We start from the raw sequence: 16,103 nt of genomic DNA on the forward strand, positions 1-16,103 counted from the left end.
TAAAGCAATATTTATAAACAGCCACCAGGTAAAGAGACGTGTACAGGGACAGGGGACCCAGAAAACGGCACAGCCTGAGAAGGCATATGGTTGGGAACACCAAATGCTCAGTCTCCCTTGGCTCTGGGCCTTGGTGTCTCTCCACATCACCATCTCATGACTGGAACCCTGGCTCTCTCAGGCCAGGACATCTCCCGAAACCCACATCCTTGACCAGAGTGGAGGCAGGCTGGGATTAGCTGCTACCCCGTGGTAATTCAGAGGGTGACCCTTGGCAACCACTTTTGATCCAGGGCAGTCAGCCTTTTCCTGAAAGTCTGGCACGGCACTGAGGTAAGAACGATCCTAGCCTGTGCTATGGCTCACCTGGAAGGAAGCCTTAAAGACAGGAGTCAAAGCCCGCATCCTCCCCTGGATCTTCCACCCACCAGGAGCTTCACTACCCAGGCCTGACACCCTCACACGTACATGCAGGCAAAACACCACAGCACACAAAATAAAATAATACATTTTTAAAAAAGAGAGAGAGACTCACAGGCAGGGGTTACAAGATGGGGAAACAAACAGAGGCTTGGGGAGTTAAGAGGTTTGTTCCAGGCCATACCAGCTGTGCTGTGGGCAAACACAGAGAAGCCTAACCCATGTGTCCCTCCCCTCCGCTTGCTGAGCAACACTGCTTCCGGGGAGCTACTGCTCAGTCTGCAACAGTGTGAAGGCCCAATCCAACCACCGAACCCTCCTCAGCTAAAGGGTCCAGGCCAGCTAAGGCCCACCGTCTGGGGGTCTCTCCGCGGAGAACGAGCACCGTGTGGAGGGGTGTGCTTAGCACTCCTCTTCAAGTAGCTGACGACACTGTTAACAGAGGGAGCGAGCTCGGAGAAAGAGCTGACTTGTACAGGGTGTTCAGACCATTTCCACACATGGAGAATACACATCATATGCATACATGTGCCCGCAAACCCAGCCGGCTACTTCTCCTCTCCCTCAGCCACTCTGGCTGCTGCCAGCCTCAACGATGTACCCACAGGTTGTCCATCACTCAAGTTATATGAGCAGCAATGAGGGCTGGAGAGATGGCTCAGCAGGTAAGAGCACTGACTCTTCTTCCAGAGGTTCTGAGTTCAATTCCCAGCAACCACATGGTGACTCACAACCGTCTATAATGAGATCTGGTGCCCTCTCCTGGGGTGCAGGGACACATGCAGGCAAAATACTGTATACATAATAAATAAATAAATAAATCTTCAAGTAAATAAATAAAGTTTTTTTTGTTTTTTTTTTAAAGAGTAGCAATGGATACCAGTGGGCATGTGATAGCATTGTTCACAGCAAAACCCTTGCCAGGGTCAGACCCTGGCACTTGACATAGACAGCTACCACTCTTGGCTCTCCCCAAGACACTAGAGGGCATCATCACTGGCCTGAGAAGATGCAGAACCTGAGACTCAGAGGGGAAGGTGACTTGCCCAGGATCCCATAGCTACCCAAGGGAGGCAAGAATGGGCTGGAAAGCTTGTCTAGCCCAGATTTTTCTTAGACCCCGTATCGCCTGGACTTTTCTGGTTTACACTAGAACCAGACATACTGGCCTGTTGTCATTGAGTTACTAAGATCCGCCTGACTCCCAGGAGGGGCTCTGACCACCCCTGAGTGAGTGCTGGCCAGAGAGTGGTTGGGTGGGGCAGATGGTGTGACAGGACACGGAGGGGATGGAGGCAGGGCTAAGCACACGGCATGCATACTCTGACAACAGAACTTACCACCTGAGGAAGGGAGGGCAGGGGCGCCCAGAGCAGTAGCCAACAGAGGAAGGAAGAAGGAATTAGTGAGCATGGGAAGCCTGGAGACAGCCTGGGGCCTGGGCACCCCACACCTATCCTTCCACTCACTGGCCTGACAAGAGTGAAGGGGTGAGGAGGAGCCCCCTTAAGAGTCACCTGCCATTTGATTGACAGAGACGAGCTGTCTGGGGCTTGACATTTCAGGAAGGCCACATCTGGGCTTTTAGAGGAGAGACGGAAGAGCAGACAGCCATGGTAGAGCAAGGCATGGGCTCCACCTCAGATGTGTCCTGAGAGCTTGCCACGTCTTAAATTCCCATGCGCCTCAGCTGGGCGCAGTGGTGGCGCACACCTTTAATCCCAGCACTTGGGAGGCAGAGGCAGGCGGATCTCTGAATCTGAGGCCAGCCTGGTCTACAGAGAGAGTTCCAGGACAGCCAGAGCTACTACACAGAGAGACCCTGTCTCAAAAATCAAAAAGGAAAATTCCCATGAGCCTCAACTGTCCTCACTGTTCTCGGGAGCCAGAACCCAGGCAGAACGAGTGGATACAACCAGGACAGAGTCAGATCTAGAAGCAAGGCAGCCAGCCAGCTCCCGGGTCTGCCAGGATTAACGGTTCCAGCAGGAGGGAAGGCTACCGGTGACCCTCAATGACAGAAACCAGGGAGAGCACATTTGCCCTCGATAGTCCCTACTCACATGTCCATGCAGGTCTGTGTTCAGTAGCATCAGGGCACAGGTCAGCGTATGGATTCCATCTACACAGAACACAAGGGATTCTCAGTGAGAACCCACTGATCCCCACCCAGGGTCTCCCACCCGCCAGCCTAAGGAAGCCAGACATCTGCCCCCAAGCACTCCGGGGCCAACACCTGGGTGATGCCCAACTCCCCAGAACCCCTAACCACCCTAGGGAGGCTCTAGCCCAGATGTCTGCCCCTTGCAGACAAAGTTACCATGTACCTACAATAGCAATAAGAGACTTAGTCCCTCAGTGCCCATGATTCAGGTCCATCCATATGGCAAGTCCTGCCCCTGCAAGTGACCTGCATGGAACTCCTCCTTCCCTACAGAAAGTCAGTGCCATGATGGGAGACATGGAGCATGGACTATGTTAAAGGACTGAGTGCAGGAAGGACCTACAGGCACTGGGAACAGAATGACAATGAGCAAGACTCACTGGGTTCTCCTGTCCAGCAGGCAATCTGATATTCACTGGACATTGTACTGTTTTGGTTTTTGAGGCAGGGTCTCCCTCTGTAGCCCAGGCTGACCTCAAGCTTGAACTTGACTCCTGACTCCTCCCACCAGTCCCCGGGATCCCAGGCATGAGTCACCACTCCCAACTGTACTCATCCGATCTTAATTGAGCACCTAGTGTTTGCCAGAGCAGATGGGCCCACCTGGTGACAGGTGGCCGGAGAGCGAGAAGACCAGGACTCAGCCAGGCAAGGAATGGGGGAAGTGGGTCAGGAAAGGCTGTACCTTCTGACGTGCTGTTGTCTGGGTTACACTGGCAGTACCGGCGGGAGAAGTGGGTAAGGACTCGTTCTCGCTCCTGCGTCTCCCCCATCAGTGGGAAGGCCTTCAGGAAGGTTCTAGAATGTAATTCAAAGTTGCTGAGTGAATCTCAGAGCCCCTAATTCAATCTTCTCACTGGAATAGAAAACCTATTCCCCACACACAAACACACATAAGACCCGTGTTTTTGTATCCCAGTACCTGGGTCTGGACACCCTCTGCATGCCCAGGAGAACCCCCTAACTCTTCAGGGTGGCCTCTGGGTTCTCTCTCTCTCTCCTTCCCCCTCCCTCTCCCTCTCTCATTCCTGCAGCACCCTTTTGGAAGCAGGTAGGGGGATGGATCTGAACGAGACAGACGGGCACCTCGGAGCCAGTTATGAGTTTGTCCTAGGCTGCCAGCCCCACCCATCAGCGGCTCCTCTTCAGCCTTTCCTAGACCCCTGCTCTCCATCAGCTGAGCCCTAGGCCCGCCCTCCATTCTCATTCCCCCACCCCAAGTCTCTGTGATTTGTTCTTCATTTTTCTGGGGCGGGGAGTTGCTTGTTCTGAAATGCTGTCTCTCTACTTAGCTCTGGAACTCACTGTGTGGACCAGGTTGGCCTTGAACTCAGAGATCCACCTGCCTCTGCCTCCCAAGTGCTGGGATTAAAGGCGTGCGCCACCAGGCCTAGCCTTCCTTTTGTCTTTATCTCAATCCCTCCTCCTCCTCCTCCTCCTCCTCCTCCTCCTCCTCCTCCTCCTCCTCCTCCTCCTCTTTCTGCTTCTCTTCCCCCTAGTCTACTCTCATCATGTGCTCAGGGCACCTACCCCAGCCTCCCAGCTAACACCCCCACACACATTATATCTGCCTTGGAGACACACAGACAACCTCAACCCACCCACAGCCATTCAAAACCTTTCCCTGGCTCCCCCCAAACCCCGGAGAAACATCCACATCCTTCATATTGTGGCCTTGTTGATAGCCCAGATCCCTCCTGTCCCTGGACCACACACCCAGGTGCTATCTCTCCACACCATCTTCACAATCAGGCAGAGCAACACTATTCTGGGCCTCTGAGCAGCTGGGACCCCTCTGGGACATCCTTTCCATCTAATAATCCCTCTCAATACCAAGGTCAAAGGTCAGTTCACTCTTAGGGATACCTGGAAGCTGATCCCCAAACCAGAGGGACCTGGTCCTAAGCACACCCTTTCCTTGAGAAGGGAAACCCCAAGCTGAACCTGTCTGGGCCTCTGTCTGGATTCACAAGACAACGTGTCCTAGTTTTTCTATGGTTTCTTTGCTGTGTGGCCAAAATACTAGCAATCTCTGAGGTGCCTAAGACCCCTGGGACCTACAGCCAACCTTTCCCCTTGGAGATCTCCAAGCCATTCCAAACTGAAGATTACTCCTGAAATTCAATCCTAAGTGATCTACTATTCTAGAAAATCACTCCCCACCTGATATCGGGTTCTCCTCCTCTCCCTGTCCATCCTGTCCTCTTCACTGTGTCCCCTCATATCCCACTGTGTTTCTTTTTATTTTACTTGCTAAGGACATGTGCGCAGGATGCACAGAGGCCAGAAGAGGGCAGAGGATCCCCTGGGACTGGAATTACAGATTACAATTCTGAGCCTCTTTATGTATGCTGGGAATCGAACCTGGGTCCTCTGGAAAAGCAGCCAGTGCTCTTAACCTCTGAACCATCTCTCCAGATCCAATCCACTATACATTCTAAACTCCAGCCCCATCCTTCCAGACCCTGATTCCCAGGGGCTCTTTACCAACCCCCCAAGCCCCACATCTCCTCCCCCACACTCTCGCCTACCCCCGGGCTCAGTCCCACCATTGCCTATATTCTCACTATCTCAGTCCCAGCGCTTTTCCCTCTATCTCCTCTCACGTCCATCTGTCCTGCTCACTCCACAGCATCCTCAGACCCCTCCGGAAACCTTCACACCGCTGGATTAATGGCTGCTAGCACACTGCTATGTGCTGCTCCACACCCGTTGCCTTTTGCAGCTCTACAGGTTCTGGACAGTGAAACCTTGCTCTAGGAACCAATAGACAAGGTCCCCGGCCCAACGCCCATGCCTCTGGTGGTGAGCCAGTCCCACTTAACACTGTCTTTCTGATAGCCCTCATTTTGGCGCACTCCAAGACTCAGCTCAAGTCTTTGCAGTAGAGCAATCTGCATCCCCACCAGTGGCAGAGAGCACTTCCTTCAGCTACAGGTGAAGCAACAAGAATCACAGGCCCACGATCTCAAGATGGAGCGGATTGACACGTGACATCCACCCTTTCCCTGGGTGCATTGCCAACAAAGCCCTTGGGCAAAAGGCAATACATTGGATCCTTTCCTGGGGCTGGAAAAACAAATCTGGAGTCTTGTGGGGCTGTAAGCACAGGAGCACACAGTTGCCAGACTCTGGAGGCATGACAGTTACGGAGTTGCGAAGTTAAGCAGAAAGCCTTCCAGAAGTAGAGGGATTGGAGGGGAGCATTTTTGCTGCAAGAAGGTGATTAAATGAGGATTCACCACCATCAAGGGGAGCAGTCCCGATGACACAGCGGCTCCCCGTGCAAGGCTGGAGTCAGCCCTAAGAAACGACACACTTTAGAGCTACCACTCCTCAGCCCTGGCTCAAGAACCGTGTCCCATGTCCCTTCCCAATTGCCTTATAAAGGAAGGGCTGGGCAAACTAAGAGATGGAATAGGTGCTGGAAACCCAAGAGAACAAGCAGCAAACAGAAACAAACACAAGGTGAGGACTAGCGAGATGGCGGCTCAGTGAACAAAGCAGTTGCCATGCAAGCATGAGGTGTGGAGTTCAAATCCCTAGAACCTGTAGCTGTCAGGTGGACACACATTCCCCTGTCCAGCAACCTGCTGCAATCCCAGCGATCAGAAGGCAGGGAGAGGGTGCTCCTGGAACAAGCTAGCATGCTAAGTAGGACGTGAGCCCTGAGTTCATCTGAGAGACTCAGATAACACGGTGGAGAGCAATTGAGGAAGACTCTGGCATCAACCTCAGCCTCTACGCACGCGTTCCTACACATGCACACATGCGCGCACACACACACACATACACATGCAAACAAATCACAAATACACTTCAAAACCACACATACATGTAATTCAGAGGAGTTAGTAAAAAGATGGGGAGTCTCACATAGAATTAAATTTATTTTAAAGCTTAAATATGATGGAAATTCTAGAAATGTAAAATGTAACTGAATTAAAAACTTAAGGGTATGTATGCATGTGTGGTATGCATGCCTGAGGTGTGCGTGCTTCAATTTGTATAGATGCATGTGTGTTCACGTGCACACAGAGGCCAGAGGTTGACATCAAGTGTCTTCCTTAGTTGCTTTCTACCTTGTATATTGAGGTGTGTGTGGGGGTCTCTCATTTGAACCAAGAGAGCATGCTGATATGGCCGGCCTAGATAGCCAGTCTGCTCCGGGGTTCCCCTTTGTCCTGCTTCCCACACACTGGGATTACAGGCAGATAACAGGCCCACCTAGCATTTACATAGATTCCCGGGGTCTAACCTGTGGTCCTCACCCTTCCTACCCAGCCGTCCCCCCAGTCCCTCAGTAAGTTCATTGGCTTCAGTGATGTGTTAGACATAGCAAAATGGCAAGTATACTGGAATTCAACAGAAAATATCCCAACCGAGACAGAGAGAAAAAGAATAAAAACTGATTTTTAAAAAGTATAAGAGATAGGGACTGGAGAAATGGCTCAGAGGTTAAAAGAACTGGTTGCTCTTCCAGAGGTCCTGAGTTCAATTCCCAACAACTGCATGGTGGCTCACAACCATCTGTAATGAGATCTGGTGCCCTCTTTTGGTGTGCAGGTGTACATGCAGGCAGAACACTGTATACATCATAAAAAAAATAAATCTTAAAAATAATTATAAAATGGTAGGGCAGAGGTGGCGCACACCTTTAATCCCAGCACTCGGGAGGCAGAGGCAGGCGGATCTCTGTGCGTTCAAGGCCAGAATGGTCTACAAGAGCTAGGTCCAAGACAGGCTCACCATACAGAGCTACAGAGAAATCCTGTCTTTAAAAAGATATATATAATGTTTTAGGTATAAGAGACATACAGGAGGATCCAACATCTGTGGGCACAGCCCTTAGCTCGGAGATGTTGCCCTTGCCTCCTCAGGCCTGGCCTAACATCTTTCTGGATGACGTTGGGCTACATCCATCCATCCTACCCCTCCTCCTCCTAAGGCTCTCAACTGACCCTCCTGTGGCCCAAACATTGAAACAGCGACAATCAAGTCCCCTTTACCATCAAAGCAGGCCAGGTGTCTGAAGACCTCTGGCATCTGGCCGGCAGTGCGCCACACAGGCAAGCCCTAAGAGCCACGACCTCACGCCCACCTTCAAATCCTGAGCACCCATCACGCTGGCTGGCATTCGCGGAGTTGCGGGACACCTGCTACCCATAGTTTCCCTTCCCTACGGCTTCACCAGAGGGGTAAAGTTTGCAGCAAGTCATGGTAGACCTGGAATGACAATCCAGGTGTGCTGTTCTACCACCTGTGGCCACTGTCCCAGCCCAGCCCCACTGACCTGAGCGCTCTGTCCAATGTGAGGCCTGAGAAGTCGAAGAAACTGAGGTACTCCCCAGCGACCAGCCTGCTGAACTCATTGCTGTCAAGAAAGTATCACGGATGTCAGTTAGAAGCAGGGCCCAAGTCCCAGGATGGCAGGTACTGGGGAAGTGTACTCCAGAGAACCCTCAACCGCCTCCCAGATCTCTTCAGATCCTGAGTTGCTTCCCCTCTGGTCGCTCAGCTCAGATAGGTCAACCTTGATGTGGGAGTTCAGGAGATGATGTCTCAGCCAGCTCAGGTAAGAACCTGCTCAGTGAGGGGAGTAGGGGTGAGGTGATGCCAAGTGTCCCCAGCACAGGAGATGATATGATGTCACATCAAGCCACTGGAGGGTCAACAAGAGGTGAGGCAGGGGCAAGACCTCAGGCCACAGGAAAGACCAGGCCATGGCTACAGACTTTGAAGCTAACACCGTACCTACAAAGTAGAGACACACGGAGAATGGGGCCAGAAAGAAAGGTAGCCAAGGTGAGAAAATTTAGGATGCTGAGGTCACCAGAAAGGAAAAGGAAATGACTGAGAAGGTGGAGATGTCAGAGCTCATGACAAGGACAAGGCTGGCTCAATCCCTGAGGGAGTAACCTTGCTAGAGAAAGCTTGGATTGTGAGATCTGAGCCCTTTGGAGAAGAAAGTGCAGGGGATTCTGTGTAGCAGTGCTCACTTGTCACCTCGGGAGCTTGAGACCAACCTGCCTACATACTGAGACCATGTCTCAAAATAAATGAGTAAAACTTTTAAAGCTACAGATGGACTAGAGGTGAAGCTCAGAGTGTCTGCCTACCATGCACAGTGCCCTGGGTTCAATCCCCAGCACAGGAGTCAAGAGGACCAGGTGTTCAAGGTCATCTTGAGCTTGAGGTCAGTCTGGGTTGAAGCCATAGCTCAGTGGCTAAGAGTATTCACTGCTCTTCCAGAGGCCGTGAGTCTGGTTCCCAGCACCCATGGCAGGTGTCTCACAGCTGCCTGCAATGCAGCCACAGCAGTTCTATCGCCCTCTTCTGGCTTCCTTGTGCATCCGCACACATTAGCCTACAATCGCACAACACACACATCCATACATATGAATTTAAAATATTTTCTTTTAATGTGCAAGCCCAGGGCAGAGCTCTGAAAGCAGCCCCATTCAGGGTCTAAACCAAGGAGAGAGCCGGTGGAGGGGACTGAGCAACGCCAGTGGCGGGGGGGGGGGCTGTGCCCTCCTGGAGGCCGAGGAAGACCATGCTGCGTGAAGCCTGGGAGAATTTGAAGAGATTTCTACATGATTCTAATCAAGCCTCACATGTTCCTTCCCATTGACAGGATCACGGGAACTAGAGGAATGTGTGAAATAACTCTATCCACATCCGAAATGTGGGGAATTCTTTGGGATGAATGGCCCTGTTCCTTCAGTACATGGCCCTTTAGAAGAGAGGGGCCTGGGAAGATGGCCTCAACGTTAATGTGCTTGCCTTGCAAACTGGGTGCTGTGGAACAATCTTTGTACAGTTTAAATATGTGTTGCTCTCATTGTGAATAAGCTGATTGGCCCACAGTTAGGCAGAACTTTCGGGGCAGAGAGAATGCTGGGAAGAAGAAGGGCGGAGTCTGAGGAGTCATGAGTCAGACTCAGAAACAACATGGGAAGTTCACAGGTAAGGTAAACGAGCCTTAGGGCAGCACACAGATTACTAGAAATGGGTTGATTTAAGTTGTAAGTGCTGGCTGAAGACAAGCTTAAGCCATCTACCAGGCATTTATAATTTATAATGAATAAGTCTCTGGATATTTGGGAGCAGCTGCCAAGACACAGACACCCTGCCTACAGCCGGGGACCTGAGTTTAGATCCCTAGCACCCAGGTAAGAAACCAGCGTGGTGGTGTGGATGTGTAATCTCATCACTGGGGGTGTGGAGACAAGAGGACCCCTGCAATTTGCTGGCCAAGCAGCCTAGCCAGTCCGTGAGCTCCAGATTCAGTGAGAGCCTGGCTCAGAACAGAGTGTGTCAAAGCGGTAGGGGAAGATGCTCCAGATCAACCTCTGGCTTCCATATGTACGTTCACGCATACACACAGATGTACATGCATGCACCACACAGACAGAGACAGACAGGTGGGGGAGAGATGAGGAAGAGGAAGAAGAAATGAAAAAGAGAAAAGTGGCTGGCTGTGTATTAAATGCCACTTGTGGAAAAGGGGACCAAGTGGAACCTGTGAATCATATTCCAGCACACAATCTTTATCTATTCATATTTTTTAGTGGTGGTATGGAGGATTGAACCCAGGGCCTCATGCACATAAGTCAAAGTGTTCTATGCTGAGCTACAGCCAAGTCCTATTTTTAGCTTATATATTTCTGATAGTGCCTCACTAAGTTTCCCAGAGTGTTCTTGAACTCACTGTGTAGCCCAGGCAAGCCTTAAGCTTGTGACCCTCCTGCCTCAGGATCCCAGGAGCCTGCACCACCACGCCTGACCAAGTCAATGTTTTTGAAACACTCAGAGAAAATAAAATACACAAAATGTTGGAGATAATGAGGAAGTTTTGTGAATTTTGTTAACTTTATAATGGAATTATATTTTAAAATTTTTTATCAGCTAGAGATATAGCCTAAGTACTTGTGAGTTGAATGATAGAGTGTATGAACATACTTCCAACAAATGGGGGGTGCTGTGGGATAGACAAGAAAAGAATAACAGAAGATCAAAGCTGAGGGCTGGGTGTGCTGATACACACTCATGATCCCAGCATCTGGGAGGCTGAGGCAGAGGGACTTGGTGATGAGCCTGGGCTACACAGTGAGACCTCAGAACACTTTAAAGTGACATAGTGGGCATAGGAAAAGTTTGATGTGTTGTTTATCTGCTTTGTACATGTTCGAAATATTCATAATGAAAAACTTGAAATAGAAACAAGCGAGCAGTTGTGTTGATGTTGCTGACAAATGGGTAGCAGCCACCCGCTTCCAATACCCCAAGCCCTCGGTGCTCGGAAAGGGAGCTTTCTAAAGGGGGCACAGAGTGGCAAGAACCCACCTGGATGAGGCTAAGAAACGAAAGGGGCAGAAACTACCTAGGGCAAAAGACCTGAGAGTTAGAGATAAGAAGTTATAAATTTCACACACACACACACACACACACACCGGTTTTTTGAATGGGAAGAGCGAACAGCAGAAATTCCTGGAGGAGCCTGCAGAGGGCGCCATGGAAACACGGCAGGAACCCATCCTCCCAAAGCCTGCCAGAGGAGTACATGAGCTGTGATTTCAGGAAGGGCTCAAACCCACTGCCGGAAGACACAGGGAAGCTTCAGAGGGTACAAGAAGGCCTCCTAAAACTTTAAGCCCGAACTAAGCCTGAGCCAGGTCAGATTATCTCCCTTAGCCTTGTGAGTGGCACAGGCCAGCTCCCCCCACCCGTAAACCTTGCTGGGGTGATGGATCCCTGTGGATAGAAAGGCCAAGGCAAGGGCCATACTGTGTTCAAACATACGCAGAATATGTCATCCACATCACACACACTGGGTCCCCCATCCTCCTCAGAACTTCTACCTGCCTAGTGTCCTTTGCACCCAGTCTGAAGGTTATGCCCTGTGCTTTTAGATGGCCAGTCCCTTCGGCTGGTCCCCATTAGACAGGCTGGCTTAATGAAGACAGGCACCATTTTTTACCTCCAGTTCCCAGGCATTTACCCCAGGTCCCTCCACCTGACCCCACTGGGCAGAGCTCCAGTCCTGTCAACTTATTCTGTCCTCTCTACTACCCTTCACGACACCATAACCACATCCCCCATCCCGCCCCAGCCCTGAGGGGCCACCCGTCACCACCCCCTCCCTGACAGCAGCCACCTTCTCCCAAGCAGCCCAGAAAGGAAACAGATTTAGGGCGAGGTCAAGAATGAGGACAGTGACAGGAGGAGGTACTTGAAAGCCTGGGGGGAGCTCCTGGCACCAGTCACCCCTGAAGGAAGTCATCGGCACCCTTTTCTGGCCGGGAAAGGAGCTGGGGAGACACACTCACTTCTTGCCCAGTTGCCGAGCCACATCACAGCGCTGGAAGCCCTCAAGGTGGTAGAGGCGGCGGGCCAGCCGGCGAGCGGCTTCGCTGACCCCCTGGCACCCATTGGCCAGTGGGTCTGTGCCACCAGGCTCCAGTCCCTCGGAGCTGCTCAGCTCTGAGTCCGAGTCTGACAGGCCATCCTTGAGGCTGGTGTCGCTGCAAATGGAAAGGAGGGGGATCAAAGGCCCTGTATGTGGCTAAGAGGGATCCCAGGCCTCTGAAAATCCAGAGGAGGCAACGAGGCTTCAGACTTCCAGAGTGGTTCAAGTGAAGTCAGAAGTGGCTGTGCCTTCGCATAGCAATATGACCTACTCTGAGCTATTGGAACGGAAGAGCAGAGTGCACCCTCAAGACTGGATGGACTGTCTGCACGCCGAGGACAGACAAGGTGACCTTGCGAGGGCTTGTGGATTATAGATACTGTCATGCCCAGAATGCTTTGCTGCCTCTGGGTCTCAGTTCCCCTATCTGCTCGGTGGCCCCCCAGCTCCCAACCCTCCTCACCTGGCAGAGTTCAGCAACTTGTCCGTGTCCTCGTCATCCTCATCGTGCCCTCCCAAGCCCCCAGGTCCATCTTCATGGAACCCATTGGGCACCGATGCAAGAGACAGGTGGCTCAGGACATTCTCTGAGCGGCTGCTAGAGATGGACCGCCGCAGGGGGCTGCCCAGCTCCCCATCACCACCACCAGCTGCTCCCAGATCCCCCTCAGTGCCCAGCCCAGTCCCGGGCTCAGGGCTGTCTCGAGCCCGTTGCTGGATGAGAGGTGTGAGGGGGGCCTCGAAGCTGACACAGCTGTCGCTCTCGTCAGTGAGACTGAGCACATCCAAAGAGTCCAGGCTGCTGTACTGGGTACCCCGCAACAGCTCTGACTCCAGAATCTTCTCAAAAGTCGCACTGAAGCCATCCCGCACATCTGGCTCCCCGGAGCAGTCCAGCCTAGAAAAGGCAAGAGCAGAGTCACCATCCTACCTAGATGTACCCCATACTAAGGCTAGCTACCACACTCCCAGTCTCTAGGAACTGACCACACACACATGCGCACGTGCGTGCATGCAAACCCCATGCATATTCACACACTTCCTGTGCAAGTGCCAATGTATCTAGCTAGACACACATACATTCATGCGTGCGCACACACACACACACATGTACCCCCCCAGTGCATACTCACACACCCAATGAAAAGGTTGGGGCTACACATATGTCCCTATGCATATTTACACACCCCTGTGCACCTGCCATTCAGGCAGGTGGGCCTACAGCTACACTCTACAAGACTTGTGTATGATGTTCATCCCGGACTTCCTGGCCTTTAGACATTGCCTGCCCATCCCCACCTCCTTGTACAGGGGTACCCAAAGGCCAGTTTCTCTACCTTCTTCTAAGAAACAGACTGTCACTGCACTGGCTGGGATAGACACATGGTTCCTGGTACAACTTATTCAAGGTGCCAGGAAAGTTCTCTGGGAGGGATGAGCAGTAAGACCTGCACCCCTGGGGTCATCCTGAGGTAGGAGAAAGGCCCAGAGAACCTGCCTTTCACACCTGGACGATTTAAGTGAACTTAAAGCTCCACTGTCAGCTGGGGAGGCAGAGTGCAGCCCCTCAAAGAGACTGCTCATTATGGATTGTGGGGGCCAAGTGCTGGGGTGGGGGACAGAAAGCCCGCTTGCCTCTGAAATCCCCTGCAGGGCTCTGACTTCTCAAAACACTCAGAAGCTGAAAATGGGGACAGGAAATCTCAGGCTCACAGAGAGACTAAGGGGCTAGCCCCAGGCCATAACACTAGAGTTAGAAATGTTGGGGGCCATTCAAGGTACCCACTCACCCCAGCTGAGAATCTTCAGCTTCTGGACAGAGACTCCTGGAGAGATCCTCCTCCTCTGCTGGTTCACTAGCCCTCCAGGGCCTGGATTCCATGGAATCTTCCAGAATGTTCCCATCTTGTCCCAAGGCCAGGCCATTGGTGAGAGAGAGGCTAAGGCCAGGCAGGGCCACATCTGCGTCTCCCATGGGCTCCATGGCGCCCTCTAAGGTGCCTGTCTTCTCGCTGCCTGAACTACTGATGTGGCTGCCTGGGCCTTCCTGGGCTTCCATTCCATTTTGAACCCCAGGTTCCCCTTCAGGTTCCGGGCTGTGGTCCTGAATAGCACCTCCTTCCTCACGCAGTTCACATGGGAGCTTTTCTTCCTCCATGACAGTCACGCTTCCACCTGACCCAGCCAGCCCTAGGGCTCCAAAAACCTTGACAGAAGATGGAGAGAGAAAGACAGAGTCAGCCAGACAGGGCAGAAGTCAGAGAATCTAAAGTCCTATGAAACCAGTGCTGGGGCAGCCTGTCAGAGGCAGGAGGATGGCTATAGTGATCTCCTTAGTAACTTTCAGTTGAGGAATGAGCCAGGTTTACCCCCAGCTCTCCTCCTGCCCGTGCTGGGACTTTGTACCCTAGCTCTTGCCTTCTCTATTACTTCTTAGGGTCTCTGTTGCGTCCCTCAGAATCCACCAAGGTCCCTTGAGGAAGACTCAGGCAGTGAGGAACTGGGCAAGTGTCCCACAGCTCTTGAAGGTCCCTCTGTAATATTCCTAATAAAAGGAGACAAACCCCAGGCTGATCGTCGCCCGCCATGTGCCTCTCCACCTGTTCTCAGCCCCGGCTGCAGGGACAGAGTATCCTGCATTTATAACTAGTGGAGGAAATTGACCCGGGAGTTGCTTTTAAAGGTGGCACTAAGAGAGAAGTCCAGGAAATGAACAGAAGTGCAGCTGGATGCTGACAGGGAGCATTCCAGGGAAGCCAGAGGAAAGGCTGGAGACAGCCCTTAGCCACAGGGGGGCCCACCGGGAGCCGCTGTCCAGGGTGCTGGGCGGGTGCAGCGCTGCACTGAGGCCAAGCACGAACATCTGGCAACGGCAGAAGAAAGGAAGAAGGGGTCCGGGGCTCCCTTCTTCGTGAGGGCCCCTACAGGAGTTTGTCAAGTCTTAAGGAAGAACTCAAGGAAGACCTCTGAGAAGCACTCTGGGGAAAGCAAAGCAGGAGGAGCCACACACTGCTCTGCCCACCCTCCAGAGGCTTCCAGCCCAATGTCATCCTAGCTAGGAAGGCAGAAGCCACATGCGGCGGGCTGTGGCCTCACTCCTCTACCTCTGCCCTCTATAGTCTAGGCTACCTCCCAAGTGACCTCCCCCAGAGGCTCCAGCCTGTCCCGCCCCAGCACCCTGGAAAGCTGCGGAGGAGGTGTCAGAACCTTTCTTGTTTCTGGTTTGAGTTACTTCCTTGCTCCTCTTGGGAGCCTAGATGACCCTCAAGAGCCTCCTTTCTTCTGGAGAGGTCTATCTGGGCTCGGGAGAGGCTGGAGGAGGAGAGGGAGGGGCTGGAGGAGGAGGGGAGGGAGGAGCTGGAGGAGGAGCTGGAGGGGCCAGCTTTCTGGGCGGCAGCAGAACCGAGCTGCAGAGGGGAGATAAGGGCGTGAACCCTGGTGTCTGCCTGATCCTGAGTCTCACCTGGGGACTCAGCCTGCCAGGCTTGCCTCGGGTCACGGGTTCAGGCCTGCAGGAAACAGAGGTCAATTCCAGGAGGACTTTGCACCTATGAGAGCCCACAGAGGAAAATGAGTTCTGAGCTCTGGGGATTGGGCCTTTGAGGGGAACTCAGCTACTATAAACCAGTTAAGATTAACCCTGGGTTTTCAAACACTGAGTAGAAGATAACTGGAGAGAGAGGGATCTGTGGCCTCCGCTCAGCCCATTGTCACTACCTAGAGTTTGGATATTTTTTAGTTTTTCTGAGACAGGACCTCTCTACATAGACTACCTAGAGTTCTAAATTCAGATTTTACACACACACACAAACACATGTACAAACATACACACACAAATACACACATATTTACAAACACACATACACACACAAACACATACACACAAATGCACACATATACACACACAAACACACATACACACACACACAAAGCCCACAGATTTAAAACACCTTCAAACCAAGCTCTAAGCTATCTGGCCCCGATGCTGGAACACCAGGGACCCTCGGGGCTCAGTGCTGAGTAAGGGAGTTCTTCTAGTCTGTCCTACATCCCTGCTGCTGCTGCTGCTGCTGTTGCTATTTCTACTGGTTCCCTCCAGTGGCTCAC

The 16,103-nt window shown here is 52.2% G+C and overlaps 1 protein-coding gene across 2 annotated transcripts in view; it reads right to left on the reverse strand.

The window, feature by feature from the left end:
* The window catches only part of Psd2 (pleckstrin and Sec7 domain containing 2), a 49,123-nt gene that overhangs the window by 20,582 nt on the left and 12,438 nt on the right, over window positions 1-16,103 (reverse strand). Inside the window, exons 2-7 of one of the 2 annotated variants that reach the window (XM_057789107.1) lie at window positions 13,787-14,202; window positions 12,460-12,894; window positions 11,917-12,111; window positions 7,878-7,958; window positions 3,270-3,382; window positions 2,484-2,542 (exon numbers count right to left, since the gene is read on the reverse strand). In XM_057789107.1, coding sequence (XP_057645090.1) covers window positions 2,484-2,542; window positions 3,270-3,382; window positions 7,878-7,958; window positions 11,917-12,111; window positions 12,460-12,894; window positions 13,787-14,154 — 1,251 coding nt within the window. In that variant the 5' untranslated portion in view covers window positions 14,155-14,202. Of the gene's footprint in view, window positions 1-2,479; window positions 2,543-3,269; window positions 3,383-7,877; window positions 7,959-11,916; window positions 12,112-12,459; window positions 12,895-13,786; window positions 14,203-16,103 lie in introns of both variants that reach the window. The other variant, XM_057789106.1, reaches the window with a different exon arrangement.

Source organism: Chionomys nivalis, chromosome 14, assembly GCF_950005125.1.
Source record: "Chionomys nivalis chromosome 14, mChiNiv1.1, whole genome shotgun sequence".
Lineage (NCBI taxonomy): Eukaryota > Metazoa > Chordata > Mammalia > Rodentia > Cricetidae > Chionomys > Chionomys nivalis.